This window comes from Corythoichthys intestinalis, chromosome 4, assembly GCF_030265065.1.
Source record: "Corythoichthys intestinalis isolate RoL2023-P3 chromosome 4, ASM3026506v1, whole genome shotgun sequence".
Taxonomy (NCBI): Eukaryota; Metazoa; Chordata; class Actinopteri; order Syngnathiformes; family Syngnathidae; genus Corythoichthys; species Corythoichthys intestinalis.
In genome coordinates, this window is record NC_080398.1 from 13,963,492 (window position 1) to 13,989,871 (window position 26,380).

Consider the following 26,380-nt stretch of genomic DNA (forward strand, 5'->3'; position numbering starts at 1 on the left):
AAGTTTGGACACCCCTGTTCTATGGTATGTCAGTCAATGGTTGGGTTAACATTGTTTTATAGTTGATGAACTAATGTTGACAAATACTTGTTTTATGATTGACCAGGAAATATGATTGAAAAGTTATTGAATGAGTGGGCGTTTTGGTCGAAAACATAACATTGATTCAGCATTGTTCCAATATTATTAATAATCGAAATGACGTTTAGGTTTTCTAAAGATTTCAACGTTGAAACAACACTAATTGAGGGCGCAAAAGTGACTTTGATTCAACGATATAAGATTGACAGCAAATGTTGATCCATTCCAACATCTTTTCAAAGTCGGTCTGCTATCTGGGAATCAACCACTACGCAACTTTTTCATAATTTATTCTCCCAAAAGACTTGAACCTATTTTATCTTTTCTTCATTGTTATACCACGACACCTTGTGGTGATTAAAGAAAGTTTAATACAGTATTGAAATTATTTAAAAGAAATGACCCACAATATAGCAACTGTTTCTGCTATTTGACTGGGAGTGGAACATAAATACTAGCACTGCAAATGACTACCAAACCACCTTTCAACCCATAGGCAACTCGTTTTGTTGGAGGAATCCGAGCAGTTGGAGTTTGTAATTAAAAAAAAAAAAAGTTGTTATATGTAAATTTATTTATTTATCTATTTATTTTAAATTTATATTATAAGAAGTAAGAGTGAAATATTGACCAAAAAAAGGCATTTAAATAAAGAGTTGGGGAATACTTTTCTGGTTCGCCATATTAAAAAGCCCAAGTTAGAGATGTTTCATAAGATTCAGTTGTCAACTCCGACTACCGCCTTCTGTCAATGTGAACGTGAAAATGCAAGCATCACAAACCATTTGCATAAAGCGAAAATAGTTCTAAGAGCAACAATTATTCCCGAAGTAAATCATGTTATGCAAATAAAAGTGAGTTGTGCGTGACTCCTGAGTCGTAGCCTTTCTTCAGAGGTTAAAAACAACTTCTCTGGAGCCATCTTCTTGAAGAAAGGATCTCTGATCATTCCGGCCTGTTATCAGGAAGCGGTAAACTAGCAACGAGCTGCATCTTTGGGAACCTAAATTACTCACTCTGGGTTGTCAACAAACGTCATCAATGGCTCGGTAAGTGCTTTATTATTTTAACTTGAAAGTACACTTATTGGTTGACGTCTTTGATCTACAAAGCGCTAGTTATTTGACGACGTGCTAGCGGTGGCTAACGCCGCATAGCCGCCAAGCACAAACTGAAACAAAAGCCTCGAAATAAGATGGTTTACAGTACTGGGTTTTTAAAAATCTTTTTAAACAGTTTAACTTAAACGTTTGTATGTCCTCCTTCAAGGATTGTTTCGACATTGTACATAGGCAGCGATAAAAGAGTATGAGTCGCAATTGAAGGGAGTTCACCAGTCTCCATCTGGCGGTGTTGGTCTATAAATCCTGCCATTTTTTTTTCTTCAATCGCCTTGCTGTCATGTTTCACATTTTCACAAATGTTTGTTATAAACCTAGTATTTTCTTTCGATGGCGTGTATTATGTGAGTGATTATTTAAGTATTTTCAGGTGTCTGATGCAATTTTAGCACCACATCTTTGGTAAGGTGCTGAACTCCTTCCTGGTCAGAGAAAAATTGTTTTTCACAATTTACCTATATTTAATTCCCACATTTCTGAAAGAAAAGCGATTTTTTTTTTAGGGCAAAAATCTGTGACTAAACAGTCATATTTGATTAGGGAGCTTTAAAAATTGTGCCAGAGCAAAACTAAATGAATCCTAAAATATAAATACAGTGGTACCACTACATACGAAGTTAATTAATTGCAGGACCTTGTTTGTAAGTCGAAATGGACGTATGTCGAGCAGGATTTTCCCATAAGAATACATTATAATTTCATTAATTCGTTCCACAGCCTTAAAACCTACACTAAATCCTTTATAAATACTGCCTTTACTAATTCAAATAGCAGTTACACAGAGCAAAACAAATAAATTATGAATAATAATAGAAAATATAATAATGATAATACCTGTAATAATGTAACGAATCGGGTTCTAATGTGGCGAATGTGTTTCGTGTGGTGTACCTGATCGCACTCCGTGGCTGACGTGAGAGAGAGGGAGAGGACTTCTTACTTTCTCGTTTCATGTTCAGCTGCGGCGGACAGTAGGCATGTTGTGTTGCAACAATTTATGTTGACTTCTGAAATATTTAAATACCTGACGAAGCTGACGATAAGTTTGGCAATGTTACAATAGGGTTTCCCCTAGGATTTTTTGAAGCTGCGGTGGTGGGCAGCATCGGAGTCGGACCGCCTCACAATGTCGTGCATGGCATGCCGTGCCATGGCAAAATTGCGTCATATCATGACAAAAAAATTTTTTTTCACATTTTGTTACCCAAGAAGAACCATGACAAAGATCTATTTGAAATATTTCATTAGCCTGGCTAATGTCGTAGCTCTCAGCTACGGTACATGTACGTAAAATGCGTAGCTGATTACAGCTACATTACCCTACGTAATAATACGACTTTTTTTTCTCGTAGCAATAGTACTGCTTACATCTCGTAGTCCTTAATGTACTACATTAACACAACAATACTAGTCCTTCTGTTAATGGACCAATGGCGTAGGTCTGCATCGGGACGTTAGGCACATAATACTAGGAACTTTTCAGGATGCTCAAATTGTCCCCACCAACTTTTAGGCAACCTTATTTGCATTATATAATGAGTTCAGTTATCGAGGTCATTTAGATTGTCTTCACATATTTTGTAAGGATAGAATTGACCCTACCATTATTAAGTGAATTACTTTCATTATATTCAGACTTACAATGACACAATTTTTTCCCCCTCAAACGCACGTTTCATTGGCAGATGACTAGTTAAATTGTTTTCAGTGTAAATCTACTAGAAATAAGTGAAATTATCTGCCAGTGCTTCAAGTAAATTTTACTCAGATTTCTTGAAATAAAAAAACGGCTATCTGAAAATAATCTTAACTTTTATTTTAAGCAGAAACTGGGTATATTTAATCTTTTAAAAAAGCTTTTTTTTTCGTCAGAAATGTTCTTCTTTCAAGAAGTGATATAAGTCAAAACATTATTTGAGATCATTTTATCCCTTGATTTTGGTGAAAAATGAACAACCTTTAGATGTATGGGCTTAATAAGAACAAATGGTAATATTTACGTAAAGTAAATTGAATAATCTGACCCATTAATCTGTTAACTAGTCTTTAACACTCAAAACAAGATGGAAAAAAATTTTCAAATAGGTTTAAGAAAAATCATCAGATTGAAACGTTTTAAATTTGCAGTGTGAAAGTTAGTACAAGTCAGATTTATTTTTGCATTGATCATTTAGTTTATCAATTAATTAGGCTCATATTGGTGAGAAATTAAGCCCTAATCAATTCAATTCAATTCAATTTATTCACACACACATTCATATTTACAAAGTGTACATCATATCTCAGTGCTGAGCCAAGATTATGTGGGAGTCAGGTCTCCTTAAGAAGCTACTAAAAGCTTATAGTCAGGAGCCTGCATACATCAAGACAATCACAAGAAACATCAGATCATTATCAGATGAGCAGAAGGGTGAGTTGCAGTTTTTTTTACACTGTTCTCATACAAAAACATAATAATGTACAATAACTCGATATACACACACACACTCACACACGCCCACCCACACACACACACACACACGCACACACACACACACAGAGGGAAAAAAAGAAATACTTCCCTAGAAGACAATTTATAACCTAGGTATGTTGGAATTGTTATATTTACTGATCAGAATACTTTTTAGCCTATTTTTAAAGATGGAGATGGATTTCAACACTTTTAGATTTTCGTCGAGCTCATTCCAAATCTGGGGGCCCCTAGTTGCAATGCTCAGGCTGGTGCTAATCCCCATTCACCTAATCAGTTTGGTTTTATTAATGTCCTGTTCCCAGCAAAAAGAGTGCATGCAGGTTATGCTGTTATAGCGTCCCCACCAATATTGAGACCAAACCTACGTCCTTGTAATCGAGCCATTTCAAGGTGTAGGGGGAAATTCTAATTGCCGTGTAAAGAGTTTTACTAGTTTCGGTGAGAAGGTGAATCGTTTTTTGTTGTTGTTGTTGTTCGTGAACTACTTTTCCACACAAACGCGCATCGAAGTACCATTTAGCTTAGCAAGGAGAGGTATGAGAGACATTTTTCGAGTGTCCCAGAGCTCATGAAATTTGTTGGAAAAAAGCGCATTTATCAAGGGTTCGTCAGCCGTGATTGTATATATCTGTCCGCTGTAACAGACCTGCATTTTCTGCTATTAAATGCGTTGTTGACACATTAGCGCGGCGGCACTCTGACCTGCCGCTCGTCGCAAATTCATTCAAACTGGCCTTTCTGTCCAAGACGGCCGTCCACCGCTCACTTTCGCCGAAAAGTCCGATCCAAAATACAGTAATTCCCCGGATGCGGGGAAGATGGACAGGAGTCTGCATTGGCTTAGCCACTTTATTGTGGCAACAATAATAAAGAAAAGGAATAACAAAATAACGGCGGGCTTCCGCAACATGCGACCGCTATCTCCTCCTTGCTTCCATCTACGTCACAGCTCCCCGTCCAATCGTCACTTTTTAAGGTGGCCCCATATAGTTACGGACATTACAATACACAATGAATAGGTTGCCGGTAAACCCTTCACATTAGGCTGCCGATAGTTTGAAACGGCCTTAAAAAAAATGTTTTTTTTAAATAAAACATTTCCTTTGCACGGCGTGGCGGCTTGTATTTCGTTGTGGCGGTGCGCCACAATAGTGTAGGGGAAATGTGTAGGGGAAACCCTTGTTACAATCATAATAATTGTCACCTTAACTTTTGAAGACTGGCGAACGGAGGTCAGAGGAGGACCGTCGAGATAGTAGACATTCTATGGCCGTAATCTAATGCCGGTTCACGGATGCGCCACGGCGTGCCACGCTCATATTTTTCTATAATTTCCATCTTCATTTCAATGGTAAGCCTTACCTTTTTCTTTTTTTTTCACCACCTGCACTAACATTCTTGGAATCAATGTTCGATTTTCTCACAAGGAAATCCGCTGTGCGTCAGTCTTTCGAGAAAACAAAGAAACTGCGGCGCTGTCAGAAATCATCGTATTTCTTATGCTTTTTTTTTTTCTTGGCGTAAACAATACTCAATAAGTGAGTACCAAACATGCAACTGAGAACATGTTTGTTTTTTGCAATTATTGCATTTTTTCAAAAGTAAATTGGAACAAGTAAAGGATGTTAATGTAATCCAACATATGTGAAGTCTTTGTAAAGTAACATTGCAGTCCTTTCTTTGCCCATCTGATGATGATGATGATCGATGTTTTGCCCTTTGATCAATTTAATTGGATTGTTGCTCAACCAACCAGATCGATGAATCGCTACAAAGCTATTAGTCACACAAGTACAGCTTTTCTCTCTCTTAGATAGGGCTGTAACGATAAAAAAATTATCATACGGTTCATATCACAATTCTTGACCCACGATTCGATACACAAAACGATTAGCAAAAAATGAGGTGGAAAAAAACAAACCTTTTAGCAGCTTTCTACATCAAAACTGATTCAATAATACAATTAATTAATACAGCGTTCATGGGCCTGATGACCTCGATAATGGATGTTGCGACATTTGACACCAAGCATAACTCGGTTATGGGATTTTTGTTTGGACAAACTCACGACACAATTACTGTTTTTCTCATTAAAGCAGTAAATATTTTCCCCGCTATCACCACCAACACAAGCACCAACAACTCTTATTTATATTGAGTATTGAGAAACTTTCTCAGGGAGAAAATTTTTTTTGCTCAAGGGTAAAAAAAAGTTTATCGTAACATCAGAATCCGCTACCGTCCCATTACTACTAACTACGTGTCAGTGACCTTAGAGTATTTTGTCATCGTTAAACAATTTGTGAACTGTATTACCACCATAGACAGGGAACACGTAACTAGCTTCCTGTGAATGGATTCAGACCTCTTCATCGCCACCCCTGAGATTGTTCAGTGGCACACCTCACCCCAGTGATTTGCCCATCCTGACAAGTCCTTAATTTAGACCTGCATGCAATTTTGTTGATGGCAGTCACATTCCGACTGCTCGGTCCTACTACATGCTGTAAAGTTGCTTACAGACATACTGTAACATTAGAGATGTCCAGATCACATACTTTATTTTTTTACATTTTACATTTTTTAAATCACCTGATTTTGAGGATCTGCAGATACTGGGTCCCGATCCGATTCCTTGGCATTGCATTAGGGAGAAAACCTTTTTATTAATTTTTTTTTTTCAGCACATACTAGTATTTCTGAAATGTTCATACAGTGCCCTCCATAATTATAGGCACCCCTGAAAAAGATGTGTTTTTTAGCTTCTAATATTTTTTTGTTTATTCAAATAATATGGGACCTTAATGGAAAAAAAGAGAAAAATCCAACCTTCAATACAAGTGCATTCATTCAGTGGGGAAAAAATCCCACCTAAAGAAAAAATGATTTGACATCAAATAATGTGTGTCACAATTATTAGCACCCCTGGTGTTAATACTTTGTACAACACCCTTTTGCCAACAAAACAAGGTCTGGGGACTGAGATGGCCATGGGAGGAGATAGCTCACACAAAAATACACACGGTCCCAGGCTTCAACTGGGACCGTGTGCTTTGGTCAGATGAGACCAAGATTGAGCTTTTTGGCAACAAACACTCTAAGTGGGTCTGGCGTGCCATATTATTTGAATAAAAAAAATTATTAGAAGCTAAAAAACACATCTTTGTCAGGGGTGCCAATAATTATGGAGGGCACTGTTAAATGATAATGATAATTATCATAATGCCTTGGATTTATATAGAGCTTTTTTGGACACTAAAAGATGCTTTACATTGTATTATTCTTTCACGCCGCACTCGATGGTGGTAAACCACTACCGTAGTACTGTACCGCCCTGGGGCAGTCTGACAGAAGCGAGGCAGCCAATCTGGCCCTTCCAATTATTTGTTTTCTCACATCCTTTCACACAGGCAAGTATGGTGAATTATCTTGCTCAGGGATGTGACAATGGGCACTGGTGGTAGCTGGAATCGAATCCCCGATCCGTCAATCAGTGGGCAACCTGCTGAACCACCTGCGCCACTGTCAACTTGTGACTACTGCGCATGGGTTTCCAAATCAGCGCACATACACATAGGGGAGAGAAGAGGCAATTTTAAGTGAAAAATAAAGAATAGACGGTAAACGATGATGCACCTGCAGACATTATCACTCTTGCATGACGCTATATTTCCCTCTTGCATGACGCTATATTTCCCTCTTGCATGACGCTATATTTCCCACTTGCATGATGCTATATTTCCATTAGCTTCCCAGGACAGCTACCAGGAGGTCGTCCTACCTCCGGCATTTTACTTAACTGCTTCAGCTGTTTCTCCGCTATGTAAAACGTATGTATCTTTGTTTCATATGGCAATATCTTTGTACTTTTGGATTATTTTATTGCATTGTAGAAAGATTAAATAAAAAGCGATACATTTTGGAAACCGTATGTTTTTACTTTGATTCCGATGCTCTCAAAAATACATGATCATGACCGATTTCCAATCACGCAATCAGATCAGGGACGTCTCTATTAAGGATGCAACAATATTCGGTTTTAGATTGAACCGCTCGATACGCCGGCTTCGATTCAATACGCAAAAACATTCGATCCAAATGATAGGCTCCCAAAATATATTTTCTGAATTTATTTTTGTCGTCCATCCCGCTAAAATGTCCGGTGCAGCTTTGCCTTGAAAAAACAAACTCTGCCGCTAGCAGCCTCCCTACTCCATTCCTCCCCCAACTGCATGAATGGTGGGAGCTGTGGCGCACGCGGATCCTTGTTCGTGAGGAAAGACAGAATCTTACGGAGGCGGCTTGCCGGCTTCAATATCGTCCAGATCCATTGTTTGGCAGCATTTTGGGTGATCTGATGTCTTTTCGGATACGTACAACAAAGACCGTCAATATATTGTTGCCGACTTGGCTGCTACAAATAACCTCGCTTTGACAACAGACAGGTTAAGACTAGGGATGTCCCGATCCAGGTTTTTGCACTTCCGATCCGATACCGATATTGTTTTAAACTTCCGATCCGATACCGATACCGGCCTGTCTGAGCATGTATTAAAGTTTAAAGTTATTTAGCCTCCTTACTTAGTTGTCAGACTCATGTTGAAAAGGGTTTTAGTACTCTTGATAACAACTAGCCAGCTGAATTAGGTGAGTCTGAATAACACACACTGGTTGGTAACAAGAAACTGACCTGTTTATTCAGTGACAAACAAAAAACATTATAAATAACAAACAGAAATGGCATAGTCAGTCAGTAAAACGTGCAAATAATATTGTAAACTGTCAGTGGAAAATCCCACAAACCCCCCAAGCTATTAGATGCTTTTAATGTTTCGTGCATTAGTTACAAAAAGTGTATAAAAAGCCTCTCAGGTTTAAATAAACGACTATTTCAGAATCAAGTTAACATTTTAAAACGGTAAATAAAATACTCAAGTCCCCATTCTGTACCAGCAGCTTTAAACTACATTCAATTAATTTAATTTTGCGAATCAACTGTTAAAGTTGTTAAAATTGCTCCCGTTATTCCATAATTTCCCTTCTGTCTACTTTTGACATGTGAAAGTTTTAAAATTGTTTTGAAGATAGATTCAAGTCAAGATTTTGCCGATTTAGGAGTATTTTAGATGAAAAGTTAATTACGTTCGCTTGGAAGGTTCACTACAACAGCCTACAAGGGAAGTCTCCTGCTTTAAGATGGCGGCTGTTTACTAACGCACGTAGTTTTTAATGCACGTGTTGCTAACGGTGTCGAGTCTGTCATTTTGCATCTAGTTCTATATACATATGATATCTATTAGACAAGCATGATGGACGGCATTGTGTCCCGAAGACCGCGCTGTGTATTAGTTTCGCTTTACTTGACATATTTCAATAATCGGAATTTGGATGTTTGTGAATTGTTCTCGAATCTTCCACGGCCGAATCGCTGAAGGATGTAATGACGTCTGGGCATGTTGTACCGTGGTTCTAATGCTGCGTTCCAGAAAAGTGGGATGTCGGACTTTTTCGACCTCCGACTAGGAAAATATCATTGGAACGCCACTCGAACTGGGAGGTCCAAGTCGCGAACTCGGAGAAAAAATAACTACCCCGACTTCCAAGTTGTTTCAATCTGACGTCACTGGACAAAATGGCGCTCAAGAAAACGTATTGAATGATATCACAATAATGAAGTAAATCAAGTTTATTTGAGACGTCATGTATTTTTTCTCATACAGTGAATTATCTTTGTTGTGCTATGTTTTTATATTGGCGATCAGCAAAGGATGTAACTTTTAAAAAAAGGCAGTTTACAGTGTGGGCTATAACGCAGCCGTCGTTTTTCCTCTACTATTTGATCGCTTATAGAAAGGCAGGTTCGCTGGAGGTCAAAATGTCTTTGGATGGCCAAAATAAAACACACCTCGTCGCGATCAGCCATCTTTGTTGTTTACATTTGCTTGGAACGCTTTGAGGTCGGAATTGGTACCATCCGAGTGGGATAAATCCGACTTCCCACTTCTCTGGAATGCAGCATAAAAGTGTTGGATGGTGCGTCTTTACTCACGAGAGATAATGGCACGTCATCCAGAATGAATTCTTCGGCAATGACTCTTGTTATTCCCTGGGCTTTGGGACTGTCGAGTGCCAGTTTGTCATGCATAGCAAAAGTTTCTGCCAGTGTTAGTTGCGTAGGACTTTTCTTTTTGTCTTCAGTTTTCTTAACATACTCCTCATATTTTTTGTGGTGGTATTTCGCTAAATGCTTGATTAGGTTGGTTGTAATAAAACTTCTTACAGCTTTACCACTACGCTTGACCTTATTGTGGCATATGTTGCACTCTGCCTCTTCGTCCTTGTCGTCCTTTAAGGCGAAATGATCCCACACAGCTGACATTTTTACCGATAAAGTCTCTCGGTGAATTGGGAGACGGTAATGTAAATGTAATGTGTTGAAGGTGTGCCGTAAAATGCGGACCGGATTTTAGGGAAACCGAAGCAAAAACTGGAATGGATTATTTAAATTGGTGCGCTGGAAAACCCGGAACGGATTTTCAAAAAAAAAAAAAAAAAACTGGATCGGAAGTCTGTATCGAAATTTTTCCGTGTCGGCCGATCCGATACCGCTGCGCATTTTTTTGCCCATATCGGCGTCCGATCCGATCTCTAGTTAAGACCTTGGGTCACAGAGACCTAACTCACGGTTACATGATGAACAATGAGTGGCGAATTAAGAGCGCTGTACTTCAAACTCGTCCTGTTTTATGAAAGTCAATTGTCAAATGCTGGTGTTGTGCAGTAATGAGCAGACGTGACTTCTGTGGCATTTGTTAACTTTTTTTTAAATTTTTTTTTATGCCTGACAAGACTCGCGCGCACACAGTAGATATCATCAAATAGCAACCTAGATGTGCTGCGTTAGATCCCTCCAAGTCCCATGCCAGGCGACGTTGGAGGCTGCCGGACTATTTTTATGTGCTCGGCAATAAATGCCACAAGTTAACAGTGATCAAGAGCAGTTGTGATTTCCACCTGTCACTCCAAGAGTTACACAAGGTAACACTGTGAAAACAAAGTATATTGGTTAAAAGAAGTCTTATTTCTGAAGACACTTTGTTTGTGTCCAGAAAATGTGGAATTCATTCCACCAGTGTACATTTTATTGTATTGTTGAGAGAAATAAATACTCCCTTTAAAATAGTTAATGTTTTTGCACTTTCTTGTAAAAAATAAGTAAATAAATAAAAAAGCAGCTTAAAGGCAGCTTTTTGTTGTATGGGCATGTTTCCATCGTTCCTCTCGAATCATAAGGATATTTTGAATAAATGATGGATGTAAATTTGTTTGGCTACTTTATCAATCAGTAATTTTCGATGCATCGATAATCGTGATAACTGTGATCATCGTCTATACCGTGCTCGTCATTCAAAAATCGAATCGTAGCACCCTGAATTGTAATCAAATCGAATCGTGAGGTGCCTAAGATGGCACACCCCTAGTGTATATGTTGTTTTTTTTATTGGCATTCGGAGCCCTGAAACTAACATTTTACTAAGAAACTGCACGGAATTTGTTGAAATCAACTCCACTGATTTGATTAATTAAACCCCCGCTAACTCGATTAAATTTTAAGTCTATTCCTGAACCCGGCGAACAGTTATCGGATCTAGTTTGATAATAAGTTAGTGAATACATTCTTTGTTTGCTGCTGGTCAAATGTTATTTTGTGTCAGGGTGAAGAAAAATGAGGATTGTAGTAGTTTGCTGAAGTCACATGAGTGCGACGTCAAACTCTGCGTTCTGAAGCGGAACATTACCTGCTGCATTTAGACATGGCACAAGACGGTAATATACCGGATCTGTGACTATATCACGAGCCAGTAAAGTTCCTCTCAATGTCTGTTTCTGCTGAACCAGCAAATTGTTCTTACATGTAGCCCATGCCGGGTAAATACAGGTACATTAACGCACTTCTTGTATGTCTGAAAGGGACTTATGTCCAATGTTTGAGGTGTCGCACAACAAAAACACATGGAATTGCAGATACACTATGTCCTGGTGTCACAGTGGTTAGCAGGATGCCTCACGGTTCTGAGATAATTGGTTCAAACTCAGGCCCAGGCAGTCATGTGTGAAGTTTATACTGTATTAGCAGTACGGCCAGGCGTTGCCGGGCATAGTACTTTTGCTGGGTTGTTTGGGCCAAAGTTTGTTAAATCAACACGTATGAAACCTTGAAATCAGGGCTTCCCAATGATTTTAATTTTTTTAATGTATGCTGGATGGATTTATCAAGCAGTATGGCCCGTTGTTGCTCAGGTTTGTGTAACGTGAACGCAATACAACCGAATGGAAGATAGAACATACTTTCCTTCAAGATTAACAGGACCTGTTACTTACCTATGAAACATAACAGGTGGAAGCAATAACTAAATCACACATGCAGCCAGTTAAAATGGGTTAAAGTTGACTCAACCTCTGTCCTTGTGTGTATCACATTGAGCACAGAGAAAAGAAAGAAGACCAAAGAACTGTCTGAGGACTTGAGAAGCATGGGCAATCTCAAGGCTTCAAGACCATCTCCAAAGACCTGAATGTTCCTGTGTCTTCTGTGCGCTGTGTCATCAATAAATGTAAAGCCCATGGCACTGTGGCTAACCTCCCTAGATGTGGACTGAAAAGAAAAATTGACGAGAGAGTTCAACGAAAGATTGTGCGGATGGTGGATAAAGAACCTCGACTAAGATCCAAACAAGTTCAATCTGTCCTGCAGTCCAAGGGTACAACAGTGTCAACCCGAACTATCCGTCAGCGTCTGAATGAAAAGGGATTCTATGGTAGGATAACCAGGAAGGCCCCACCTCTGACCCAGTGACATAAAAAAGCCAGTCTTAAGTTTGCCAAAACTTACACGAGAAAGCCAAAAATGCTTTGGAAGAATGTTCTCTGATTAGATGAGACAAAAGTAGAGCTTTTTTGGAAAAGGCATCAACATAGAGTTTACAGGAAAAAAACGAGGCCTTCAAAGAAATGAACACGGTCCCCACAGTCAAACATGGCGGAGGTTCCCTGATGTTTTGGAGTTGCTTTGCTGCCTCTGGCACTGGACTGCTTGACCGTGTGCATGGCATTATGAAGTCTGAAGACTACCAACAAATTTTGCAGCATAATGTAGGGCCCAGTGTGAGAAAGCTGGGTCTCCCTCAGAGGTCATGGGTCTTCCAGCAGGACAGTGACCCAAAACACACTTCAAAAAGCACTAGAAAATGGTTTGAGAGAAATCACTGGAAACTTCAAAAGTGGCTAGCAATGAGTCCAGACCTGAATCCCATAGAACACCTGTGGAGAGATCTGAAAATGGCAGTTTGGAGAATGCAACCTTCAAATCTCAGACACCTGGAGCAGTTGGCCAAAGAAGAATGGTATAAAATTCCAGCAGAGCATTGTAAGAAACTGACTGATGGATACTGGAAGCGGTTGTTCAGTTATTTTGTCTAAAGATTGTGCTACCAAGTATTGTGCTAAGGGTGCCAATACTTTTGTCCAGCTCATTTTTGGAGTTTTGTGTAAAATGATAATGATTTAAAAAAAAAATTCTATTCTCTTATTTTTTTTCATCGTGCTGAATCTATTTTCGGAGATCCCGTGGGTTCCTCTGGTTTGATTGTTGCAGTTTTAACTTTGTCAACACAGTGCTTACTTCAACCGCAATTCGTGTTGTTCTATCTAAACCGGAAGTTCGGAGTAGACATTTTCCAAGATGGTGCCGCCCATGTTTCTCTCAGGAAACGTGTCTTATACAATCAAATCTACAGTCTGTAGGAGCCATTTGTCATCGACCAGGAAGGTGGATATGGCTTCAGTTGGAGAAACGTATACCTACTGTACCTCCTGATGGTAACAAGACACACTGAGGATGCAAGATTTCTGAGGGGTCATTTTGTATCCAGGTACCTTTTTTATGACTGTCATTGTAAATGCTGGTTGGGGAGTACTGTTCCTGACCTATAATTTTGCCAATGATTTTATTGAGCATGTCTGGATTACCGAGTAAGTGAACCCAACCAGGTGATGATATGGAATGCGAGGATGGATTCCATGAAAAATTTGTAGAAGACAATGAGGATGGATTGGTGAACCTGAAGTTTGTTTATGGGAAAAGAACATGTACTGTTGACATTTTGAAAAATGGTCATTGTTCAGTTGGAAAGTCAGTTTATGGTCAATTACAGAGCCAAGATATTTGTATGAGCAAACTTGAATTATTTCATTGTTGACTTTGAGTAAGGTGTGGTGAAGTGGCCATGATGGAAATAAATGATTTTATTTAGTCTATGATAGATTTAAATCTAGGGAGTTGTTCCTGCACCACAGTGAAAAAGAGTCCAGTTTTATTTGCAGTTGTCTGTGTTTGTAAAGTCAATAATGGTGTCGTCTGAGTATTTGATGTTATTACAGGGGTTTTCCTCCTATCGTCATTAGTGTATGGTGTGAACAGAAGTGGAAAGATGAATGAACCTTGAGGCAAACCGGTGGATATTGTCGTGGCAGTACTGAGATCTCTCCCCGTGAGGAAGGAGAGGACCCAGAGGATGAGGTTTAGGTTGGCATTCATCCTAAGCGGCTTGTGTCCCATGGGTTTTGGTTGTACTGTGTTAAATGCACTAGAAACATCCAGATGGACTAAACTGATATTGGAATTTGGGCTTTCCATTTGAGTGATGGCACCGTGCTGCAGAAAGAGCACAGCATCATGCACCTCTTTTCGTGTCTTGCATGCAAACTGTCTCTATCACTCTCTCACTCTGCTTCTCTCACTCTCCCACGTGAGCTGTTTTCTCCCTTTTATTCGGACATAACACTCACCGTTTTTGCAAGCTCACAGGTCACGGTCAATATCTCATATTTGTTTTTAACCTGGCTTGAAGGTGTGCAACGATTCTATCGTCTCACAGCAAATGACAGGATTGTAAGTGTATCGTTACAGGCTTCTTAACCAAAGTAACATTATCAACACACAGAGTTCTCCTCATTCATATGCAGCTGACTATCAGGGCTGCCAAATGTTGCCACAAGTCTAACTGGTATTCTTAGAGCTCAGAGTCTGAAACCACAAAAATACTTAACAGATGACTCAAATTTGGAAGAAAAAAATAAAATCCACTTTGACTTCGTAGCTCACTCCAGATGGTGTCCTCCTGTTGCTTGCTAGCATGACAAATGGCATCACGGCAAATGCAAGTGAGAAGCCTGAGCTAGAAGACCCTCTCCTTCACTTCGGTCTCCTGTTAAACCGACCCACCTTGAGCAGCTGGCAGAAGCAGCAGTGAACATGGCCAGCATATGGTTTTAATTAACTACAGTAACTACCAGAGTGTAGAGGCAAGTCTTAAGGTGAGATTTAAAAATTTCTAATGAAGTAGCCACTCTCTAACTTCCACGGTTAAGGCGTTCCAGAGTACTAGCGGCACAATAGAAAACATTCACGATCCTGCAGACTTCTTTGTAGTGCTTTCAGTGGGTTGGGAACATAGATTCCTGGAAGGAACATACGGTATAGCTAAGGTAGGAAAGTACCAAGCCATGCAATATTGGTATGTAGCAAGACTTTGAAATTGCATTGTAAGTAAATTAGGAGCCAGTGCAAGTTAGCCAGTATCGGAATCATGTGATCAAACTTTCTCGTCCTGGTCAGGAGGCTTGCTGCAGCATTCTGTACCATTTTCAGGCTTTTTTTTTTTTCTAGACATGGGAAGACCAGTGAGCAGTACATTAGAGTAGTTGAGACGTAAAAAATATGTGAATTGTTGTCTCTGCGTTACAAATGAATAAGGTGCGTCTTTTAAGTCATACTTTTTCTTAACGTTGAAGGCCATTACCCGTCCTAGTGTAGACGGTGCCTTAGTATTGAAATTTAAACGGCGGCCCCCTTGCCGTAGCTGCAGGAGTAGGGACGGACTGCGTTGGCTCACCCTCCCAACGCAGCTGGGGAGGGGCCGTGACCCTGGAACAGCCTCCATGCAGCATTGCCCTTTGTGTGCAGGACTATCACACATCTGATGGGATTCTCGCATGACTGGTGCAATTAGACACTCAAATAGTGAAACTATTGGTGCCACTATTAGCGCTCAGTCAGCTCAGAATAGGATGTCAACATACCCACACTTACAAGTGATTCACAAAGTACTGGGTTGTCCACCTCACATTGCTGATTTGTGTACGCTCCACCCCACTTAAGCACATCTCCTTAGCCCCTTTCAGATACACCTGAACACTGTTTAAATCCCAGGATTTAAGCGGGCAGGCCTTGTATGTGAAAGCAATTTCCTGGGTCGACTGACACGGAGATTACGCTGACATTTAACGGATTGCGTTTTAGAATAATGTCCGGGACGAGGTGTATGTGAAAGCAAGCGTTAAATTCCCGGGTCGCAGCACGATGGCTGATGACGTAAATATCATGGCGGGCTGATCGTCACTTCCCCTTTCTTTGCAGTAAGACAAAAAGCGGTAAACAAACATCAAAATTATCAACATAGCAAGTTGGAAATAGCTAAATTAAACTGAAAACATAATGAAATTAAATTGTTACTCGATCGTTGAGCCAAGGAAGAGTCAGTTGTTGGAAATGTGTGGTTTATTTTGTTGCCGATGTTAGGGTCCGCAACTGCGGAAACAAGGTTGTACACCAAAGCAAAAAACAACGGAGGGATGTGTTGCGTTCAAGGGTTCATTAAATACAAACGCGATCGCGGAAAAGGGGGAATAACACAATGGGTCCGTGACAGTAGCTCGAAGGGGATCAATAATACTAACCTATGCGGAAAGCAGGGAGCCGATAAGACAACAAAACAAATTTACTCAAATACCAGCACAAAGGCACTACATTCGAGAATACAAGGTGTCGAATGGCGCTCAGCAAGTTAATATCTCGGCACCCTTTTCTTGGCTCGCCTGGGCTTAAATACGGTCTTGATGAGCTTGAATTGGCTGCAGTTACAACGTAGCGAACACTCCCACAACCGGCTCTGTAACAAAACACGATCTGACCAACAGAATGTGACAGCTGATGCAGACGTAATGTCCGGGTTATAAAATAACGCCAGCCGCCCTCCCTGCACAGAGAGTGCCGAGTGGTCTACCCGGGACAAGTCTGTGAGAGTGTCCAACCCACGCCATTACCGGGATATCTCTCCATGCGTGAAAGCAATGACTCCAGTAAATCCTGTGTCACCTTACGCCTTGTTTATTCTTCTCGTCTTTCTCTCCTTCTCTATTTTCCTTTCTGTCCCCCCATAACCCCTTCCTGACCGCTGCTTTCTCCTAATAAACGAAACAATGAATGATTATCACAATGGGAGTACACCATACTCCCGTGTGATATATGAAAACTTTTCAGACCAATAGGACACTCAGATTCCCATTCTCCGTGTCAAGCAGCTGAACAGGACGGGTTGGGGAAAAAAAATTTGAATAGTATCCTTAAACACGAGCTTTAGGTTAGTTCTGAATTGTACTCCTGTAGTGGCACTAAGGGGGTCTTTCTCTTGACAACTTCTGTGCATGTGCCTTTCATGAACTTCTTTTCTTACTAATTGGGAACACTCACAAATTCCTTGGGAATGCTATCACTAGCTAAGGGTGCGTTATCCCGAACAGGCGCAAATAGGACAATTTTGAAATTTTGCCAAATTGGGGGGGTCAAAGTACGGAACGTCAAGCCACTTGAGTGTTTTTCTGCCCTATGCATGTGTGGTACATCATTGGAAAGCTTAAAATATCTATTTTCACAGAAACTTTATTTCATCTATGATTTCCCCAGTCCTTGTCATTTCATAGTCATTGGGTGAAAGAACACATCGATTTTTATGAAAAAGAGACGCAACAGTTACCTCAGGTACCATGCTTCTCGGACGGATACTCAACCACGTCCTTGGCGTTGCGGAGGTTTTTTCTTATAGTGCAGGTCTCTTCTGAGGGCCTGAGAAAGGAAGCCAATCTCTCCGTCACTCTCCCCTTTGCCGTGCGCAGAGTTATACAAGCAACGTTGAGCCTTGTAGGCCAGCATTGTCAAGTCATGAAATGTTGATTTATTCTGATGAATGGAAGCATAAGACAAGTGTTCTGAGTGAAATATGGGCAGTGCCATCTTGGAAAATGTCTGCTCCGAACTTCCGGTTTAGAAAGAACAACATGAATTGCGGTTGAAGTAAGCACTGCGTTGACAAAGTTAAAACTGCAAAATCAAACCAGAGGACCCCACGGAATCTCCCAAAATTGATTCAGCACGACATAGATGACATTCTGAGACATGTGATATCAGACAGCAGAGCTTCGGAGCCTCGCCAAACTTTCACCCGACATTATGGAGATCCTTGGCGGCCTTTAGATGGGCTTCCTCCCGGTCTCCTCAGTAATTCCAGCTCCAATAGCGTATCCTAACTAATTTGCTCCCAAAAACGTATAAATACGTTCTATTTTTAATTGTTTCAGTGTCCCAAAGACGTATTTATACGTCTTATATGTTTATTTTTCCACAAGACATCTGTAGGTTCTGATAGAACTTAGCTTCAAAGCACAATGCTAAAAATCCATTTTAAAGCAATAAAACTGGCCACTGGAGGGCAGTAGCGCATTTGGTAAGACCTGCAACCCGATTCAACGGAACGAACGGTGGGGCCGGGGCGCCGGCGGAAGACGACCGGATGGACGTCCAGGATGCCAGGCGCCGGACGACCGAGCAGAACGACCGGGACCACCAGTGCAGCGGACGATGCCGTTGAGTCTGTGCTGCTCGCCGAGCAGAGCCCACGCCGCCGTGCTCAGCCTTTCGCGTCTCCCGTACCCTCCAGTGTCCAGTGACTCAGCCGGAAACGTGCATGGCCATACCAGTTCCCCCCGAGGAACACAAGTTCCCCATAGCGAACTCCGCCACGAGGCAGTGGTCACCACAAAAGAAAGACTAAAAAAAAATCCATCTTGATGAGACAGACGGCGATGAGGGAAAAGTTTACCCCAGCTGTCGTGGCCACAACAGCGTCATCTCTCGTTTCAAATGTGAAAATAAATTGTTACTTTGCTATCAAAAGCTCTATTTGTCTTGTTGTTTGTTATTTTGTAGAAGGAAAACATTATTCAGATGTTTGGGATGTCACAAAAGCTAAAAATAGCTGTGTTAAAGTCAGTTATGTTTGAAATTTATGCATTTACAAAAAGCCCAATTTCTCTTTTTTTCATCAGAAATTGGAAAATTGCTCAAACTAAGCTATTTTCGAATGCTGATATCTAAAGAATGGAAAAAGATATGAACTTACTTGTGGGTGGGTTCCATGTTTAGCAATAGAACAGAATTTTCTGTGGGCCTTGCAAAATCAGTCAAAATCCAGTAAAACTGCCTGGAGGGAAGGGGGTTGCTCCGGTGAAAATGGCTGGGAGTGAATGAGTTTAAGTTGCTGCAGTTAAAAAGCTCGCAGTTGGAACTCGATCGAGCTGGCGGTCCACCGCAAGGCTAGCCACCGTTACTCAGCCCCAGCCTCTCGGCCGCCCCCTGGTAGGACGCAGGTAGTCTCAATATATGTCCATTAACGTACAGTAAGTGTTATTGTGAGGCACATCAACTTGTCTTCCCTTGCTTAACAGTGTTTTCCACCTGTAAACAAACAAACAAAAAATTTGTAACACTTGCATTCATGCGTTAACATAATTTTGCCATCCAACACGTACTGATTAGCAACAGGCTAGCAGCAGAAACAATAGTTGTAGTAAATAATATTAAAAATCATTATAATTACAATCATCATCATAATAACAACATCAAAGGCAACAAGTCGTTTCATGTGCAAGATTTTAGCTTTAGTATTTTGAGCACCGGACTCATGAAAATGCAGGGATAGGAAGAACATACCTTCCATAACACAGTGGCAAAATGACTACTAAAACACCCTGTCTATGTGGTGGCACGAGCTTGGTTCCACATCTGCCTTCATGAACATGTTTTCCTCCCCTGTCGTGATGATGGCAGATGGATGTGGTATTTCCAAATTGTCTTTTTTAAGGGATTTTGCTGAGTAATGTTACTCCAGGTCCACTGTTTGTTTTGGATGGAGAAATTCTAAAACGGAAGTTGCGAGGATACATAAGAAAGTAAAGCGGAGGTATCTCAAACTTGTCTATAGAAGTGATGAATAACGACAAAGACCTCATAACACACTTATGAAGTCTGATAAATAAAACCTACCTTGTACATTGTCAGCCGTTTCACATTTTTGTGCTCATCCTTGGCAGGCTCTGTGTTGTAAACTCGTTGATCGGCTTGTCGTCGTGTTTGATGTCATCTGTCATAAAGATGTGACAATTCCAAGATCCCTGACCACGCTGTCCTCCCCACATCTATAATAGCATCCCTCAGTCTCTTATTCATTCATAGAGGAAATTGGTGTGTTAGTAAATGTAGATTTAAATTTGCTTTGTGTTTTATTTTGTAAATAAACATGGCTAAACGGGGCGTTAGCTGTATAGTTAATAACAACTTTACTGCATACATGTTTTGTTTTGGCTTGATTTTAATCTGTGCAAAAAAATATTTCCAGGGGAATTTTAGAGGCTGAATTCCAATACATAATAATTTTTGCAAGTGAGCTTTTAAAATAATTTTTCAATTGTGATTAAAGAATGCTTTGACTGAGAATAAAAGGCTACATAATGCATACAAGTTAACATATAAGTGTGAGTACATAACACTATCTATTAGGGCTGTCCCAAACAACTAATTTCCTCCCGATTAGTCAGCTGACTAATCTAATATTTTTTTTTTTTTTTACTACTACTTTAATAATGAAATTTTTGTTCAAGCTTATTAATTCACAAAAAAACATTTTGGAACACCTAAATTCTTTATTAACGTATAAATAAATAACATAAATACCAAAAATAAATCACAAACAATGAGGTCAAATTCTGCTGGCATTAACTAGTGCAAAAAAATGTAAATGGAAACACTGTGACTTCACCTCATTAACTCATTCACTCCCAGCCATTTTCACCGGAGCAAGGCCCTTCGCTCCCGGCCATTTTACTGGATTTTGACTGATTTTGCAAGGCCCACAAAAAATTCTGTTCTATTGCTATATAAACATGGAACCCACCAAAAGAAAGATTAGGCTCTCTTCTTTCAGCAGAAAAAAAAGTAAGTTCATATCTTTTTCCATTCTTTAGAAATCAGCATTAGAAAATAGCTTAGTTTGAGCAATTTTCCAATTTCTGATGAAAAAACGGAGAAAATGAGCTTTTTGTGAACGCAAAAATTTCAAACATAACTTTGACTTTAACACGGCTATTTTTTGCTTCAGTGACATCCCAAACATCTGAATAATGTTTTCCTTTTACAAAATAACAACAACCAGCCAAATAGAGCTTTTGATAGCAAAGTAAACTTTAAACTTTTCCCTCATTGCCGACTGTCTCATAAAGATGGATTTTTTTTTTTGTCTTTTTTTTTTTTGTGGTGACCACTGTCTCGTTCGCCTGGGGAGCTTATGTTCCTGGGGGGGAACTGGTTTGGCCGTGCGCGTTTCCGTGCAGGACACTCGAGGTGGACCTGAGCAGCAAGCTGCGGAGGGGCTCTGCTAACTTCCCTAATAAAGTTGTACTGTTTGAATTGGGTTGTGGGGTCTTAACAAATGCGCTACGGCCCTCCAGTGGCCAGTTTTATTGCTTTAAAATTGGTTTTGAGGCTTGTTTTTTGTTTCGGCGATAGATCGGAAGCTCTAGATGCTTCTTGTACAAAAAAAAACGCAAAAGACATATAAATACGTTTGTGGGACAGTTAAGCATTTAAAAATAGAACGTCTTTATACGTTTCTGGGAGCAAATGAGTTAACAGGAGTCAAAACAATTTCTTACTCTTTTTGTGGTATGTCATTGTCTATATATTTCTAAATGTTAAAATAAATTGCAATGTCCCGGACAATCATTTTCAGAATACTTTGTGTGAGTTCAGATGCTCTTTCCGGTGTGCATTCCGCATTTTTTGGGGAGGGGGAAAACTTCAACTTTTGTTTGTTTTAACCTGAAGATAACGCAGAAGGCACACTGAAATATTACAATTATTATGAATGAAAGGCACACATACCCACAGTAACAAAAATTAAATATATAGTACACTACTATATGTAAAACTTTATAATATTAAATAACTAACATTAGTGCAGTCATGGATTACAGTGAGCAGGCCAGTGCTGTTTCCATATATATTTTTATTATATTATGTATATACAGGATATATGTATATATTTTCACCAAGAGGGCGCTTCCATGATCCTAATAAATTTTAATAATAATTTACAAAAATATATAATTATATTAATTATTTTATTAAATAAAAATGCACGTTGATACAACGCACATAAAGGCAACTTGCTTCAAGTGTTCGTTCATAGCCGACGTGCTACCGTGGTATGCGAGCTCAACTTAGCAAAGAGTACACAAAGTGGCACCCTCCATATTTTCCTTGAAACAATTCCAGGCTCTGGCTATTCTGGTCCGCTTTTTTGGCTTTATGCCGCTTTCACGTGTTATCAACTCTGCCCTTTTTGGAAATTGGCGGTGTTTTCCAACTCCTCACCGGCGATTCACTTGGCTCGTTGTTGTCTGTTCGTCTTGGTTCGTCCGATTTCCTCCTCAGGAAGGCGGTGGCGTGCATAATAACAACAAGAGGCGTCGGATGGCTCTTTATGGATACTTTTATTGACCAGAACAAAAACGTGGGGGATGAAGCCACTCAACTCGGCGCTACCCGCGCACTTTTCCAACTCACCGATCTCGCTCCCTCTCTCTCGCTCGCTCGTCCACGTTCTTCCTCTTTGCTCAATCTGACAACGCCGCTCACATTGAAATGACAGCGGCCCCCTTGGGGATGCCAGTAACAACCGCTTGCATCGCGAGCGCCCGCCATTCTCAACTTTATCCGCATGTAATTTTTTTTTAACCCGTCATTACCCGTCGACGGTATGTTTTGCCCTTCGACGCATTTTCGTCATCGATGACGTCGACAACGTCGACTAGTCGGGACAGCTCTACTATCGTGTTTAGTCTCAAAGCCTAGGACCTAGGTTTTATCATTTAAGCATCTAGCGTATCTAATGCATTTTGATACCATCCTATAAAAGGCAAACCAAACCGCAACACAGGTGGAAAAGATGATGATAGCATGCTAGTCAGTTAGCCTGCTGTGTCCGTAGCTCTTCTCGTGCTAGCTAGCTAGCTAATGCTTCCCATTACTATTGTATAACCTGTTGTATAATAAAAAGGCAGTTCAAGATGAAACCCCGAAAGTAATGAAAAATTATTCTTGTACAATAAACTACTAGGAGTATTAAGGACAACCAATATCAATAAAGTGGTGTAAGAACTGCCATTTATCAATTGTTGTTACTAATAATATTAGCAAGAACCTTTAGTTTTGTAAAACGAGATGTGCTGTTCACCATTTGATTGTGATTTTGATTTCTGATTTTTTTTTTTTTTTCTAGGTGCAGTTAAAAGATGGAGAACCTGTACAGAAATGAATGTGCAGCTTTGAAGGACACATTTGGTTGGTGCTTCTTGAGAGACTGAAGGCTTTTGCTTCTAACACCTCATGGAAATTAGTTTTGGGAGTGTTTGGATAGTTTTTCTTCATCTCTCATAAGTGATGCCTTCAGCACATGGACCACATCATTTCATCATGGAAAGACAGAAAGCAATGAATAGTGTATCTTCAACACAATATGGTGGCGATCCATGTACCTTCATCTGCACCGAGTGTGGCGAAGGGTTCACTCATTACGCTCAAGTGTTAGCCCACATGACCATTCATGGACCTTTGGAATCATTTTCCTTTGATGGCTCATCGAACGGATTTGAAGTCCCTCGAGAATACGTGCTGCAAGAAAATGGCACACTTGCAGTTTTAAATGGCTATTCAGTGTCTCTTTCCCCTGTGAAACCACCATCGCCTGGAGTACAGCCAACTATCACACCCGCTGCTAAACCGTTGTCTCCTGATCCAAAGCCGCAGTCCATTCCAGAACCAATTATCCCGAAGCCGTTGGATTTGAAAAATGCAAAGAAAAACCATCCCCAGGTCGATTACCGTTGTGAAATATGTAGTAAATCATTCAACAGTTTGCAAAGTTTACATTGTCACCATCAATATAGAAACACAGAGCAAAACTACAGGTGTACTTTGTGCTGCAAGATTTTTGAAGGTCGACAAGCGCTGGAAACGCACCTCCATGAACATGCACGAGACCGGTTCCATTCCTGTAGGTATTGTGGAAAGCGATTCATCAAAGCATTTGCTTTGGTTGCTCATCAAAAAGAAAATCACACAACCGTCACTGTTGGAAATTCAGAGAACAATGAGGAAAACAAGTTACCCAAAATGTATTCATGTCGGAAATGTAAGTTAAATTTCTTTTGGATGTCAGATTTTCAGACTCACGCACAACACTATTGCAAAGGTAAAGCATCTAATGCTACATTTGCGGCGGAAAATGAAGTGAATTCGAAAGATAATGATGACGGACGACATGAAAACTGTTACAGTAATGGTAACTTCACTGACCTTAAGAATGGTGATGAAAGGAGCAATAAAATGACGAGCAATGTTGGCACTACGCACTCTGCAACACCATACAGATGTGGCTTATGTGGGGATTGTTTCTCAAATTTAACCACTCTTAAAGAACATCACCGCACACATCGGCTGAATCAAGAAATAATCACCCAAAAGCCAAAAATAGCAATTAAAGCTAGACGTAGAAGGGCAAAAAATACAAATGGAAAACTATTTCCCTGTAAACTTTGTCATCGTGTCTTCAATCATTCAAGCAGTTTGTCAAGACACATGAGATACCACAAGGGCACTATGCACAAATGTAAATTTTGTGGCAGGCATTTCTCACAGCGCTGTGATCTAACGAGGCATCTAAATATGAATCACACAGCTGAAATGGAAAAGAAACCGGGATCGAAGCACTTGCTATTGAGGACAGAGAGACAAAATTTAATCAATAAATCGACTGCACCAAAAGTAGAACGAAATGGGAAGAGAACAAAGAAAGCTGGCCGATTCAACTATAAGTGTCAAGAGTGCGGCAAGAGATTTGGGCTTGCTTACGTTTACCGGCGTCACTTGCGCCATCACAAAAGATGTCGCAATAAGTGTCCCATATGTCCTGCTAAATTCATAAGCGCTTCCTTACTTAAGGTTCATATTAGGAATCACCCAAGTGGTTGGGAAAAAACAGATGTGGAACAATCATCTCGTGCGACTGACACAAGTGGAAAGACTGTGAAGGGTCATGCTGATAATGTAGAGGATGATGACTTGGTGGGCCACACCCCAAATGAAAAAGGAAATTCCAATGTTGTATATGAATGCACTGAGTGCATAGAGACATTCTCGAGCTTGGAGATGTTTCTTCAACACCAGACCTCTCATGGCACAGAGAATAAGGTGTAACTGACCTGTATGTATTCTTATTGCCAGGAATGGACCCATCATGAGTTAAGCGTTTTCTTGCATGTAATTGATTTCATATTTTGGCAACATTTAGAATAGGTCTGTCTTTTATACAACTTTCTGTAGTGTGATGATTCTTTTGTTGAACATAAGAACATGTACAAAAGGTTCGGCAGTGCTAATATGCAGAGTTAAATGTCTGATATTTGCTTGGTGAACAATGTCTCGAACAGTCAAATGTTGTGGTTTACCAGAAAATTCCACTTGATACCTGAAGCAATTCACTTACTTTCTATGGAAAAGTCAGACAACACATTTTCTGTGTAGTTTTTATACTTTGTTATATTATGTTTTAGGAAAAAAATGGATGAATATTCATTGTGGGTTTTTTTTGTCTCCAATTAAAATTATAAAGAGAAATTACTGGAATTTGTCTACTTTTTTAGTTTCTTCTCATCACCATTGTTCTTGTATGTATTTTAGGAAAATTGTCATGACAAGATTACAAAACTGTAGCCTCTGCTTTTTCTCAGATAATAGATTGTCAATTACAGTTGTAGGCTCAAGTATTGGCACTGCAATTCTGTTAGATAATGCTCAATTTCTCCCAGAAAAAGACTACAATTACAAATGCTTTGGTAGTCATACCTTCATTTATTTTGATTGCAATGAAAAAACTCAAAAGAGAATGGGGGGAAAAATGTTTTTAATCATTATCATTTTACACAAAACTCCAAAATTGGGCCGGACAAAAATATTGGCAACCTCAGCCTAATACTTGGTAGCACAACCTTTAGACAAAATACAGTGGGGCAAATAAGTATTTAGTCAACCACTAATTGTGCAAGTTCTCCCACTTGAAAATATTAAAGAGGCCTGTAATTGTCAACATGGGTAAACCTCAACCATGAGAGACAGAATGTGGGGGGGGGGACGACGACTGAAAATCACATTGTTTGAATTTTTAAAGAATTTATTTGCAAAACATGGTGAAAAAATAAGTATTTTGGTCAGTACCAAAAGTTCATCACAATACTTTATTATGTACCCTTTGTTGGCAATAACGGAAGCCAAACGTTTTCTGTAACTCTTCACGAGCTTTTCACACACTGTTGCTGGTATTTTGGCCCTTTCCTCCATGCAGATCTCCTCTAGAGCAGTGATGTTTTGGGGCTGTCGTTGGGCAACACGGACTTTCAACTCCCTCCACAGATTTTC

General features: G+C 40.0%; 1 protein-coding gene across 1 annotated transcript; it reads left to right on the plus strand.

Moving 5' to 3' along the window:
* Positions 1-830: 830 nt before the first annotated feature.
* si:dkeyp-84f3.5 (uncharacterized protein LOC334144 homolog) lies at positions 831-25,603 on the plus strand. Its single transcript, XM_057833704.1, has 2 exons — positions 831-1,130; positions 23,187-25,603. The coding sequence occupies exon 2, from the start codon at positions 23,348-23,350 to the stop codon at positions 25,160-25,162; it is 1,815 nt and encodes a 604-aa protein (XP_057689687.1). The 5' UTR covers positions 831-1,130; positions 23,187-23,347; the 3' UTR covers positions 25,163-25,603.
* Positions 25,604-26,380: the final 777 nt, after the last annotated feature.

Coding starts and splice junctions, on each gene's coding strand:
- si:dkeyp-84f3.5 (XM_057833704.1), top strand. CDS start 23,348: ATGCCTTCAGCACATGGACCACATCATTTCATCATGGAAAGACAGAAA.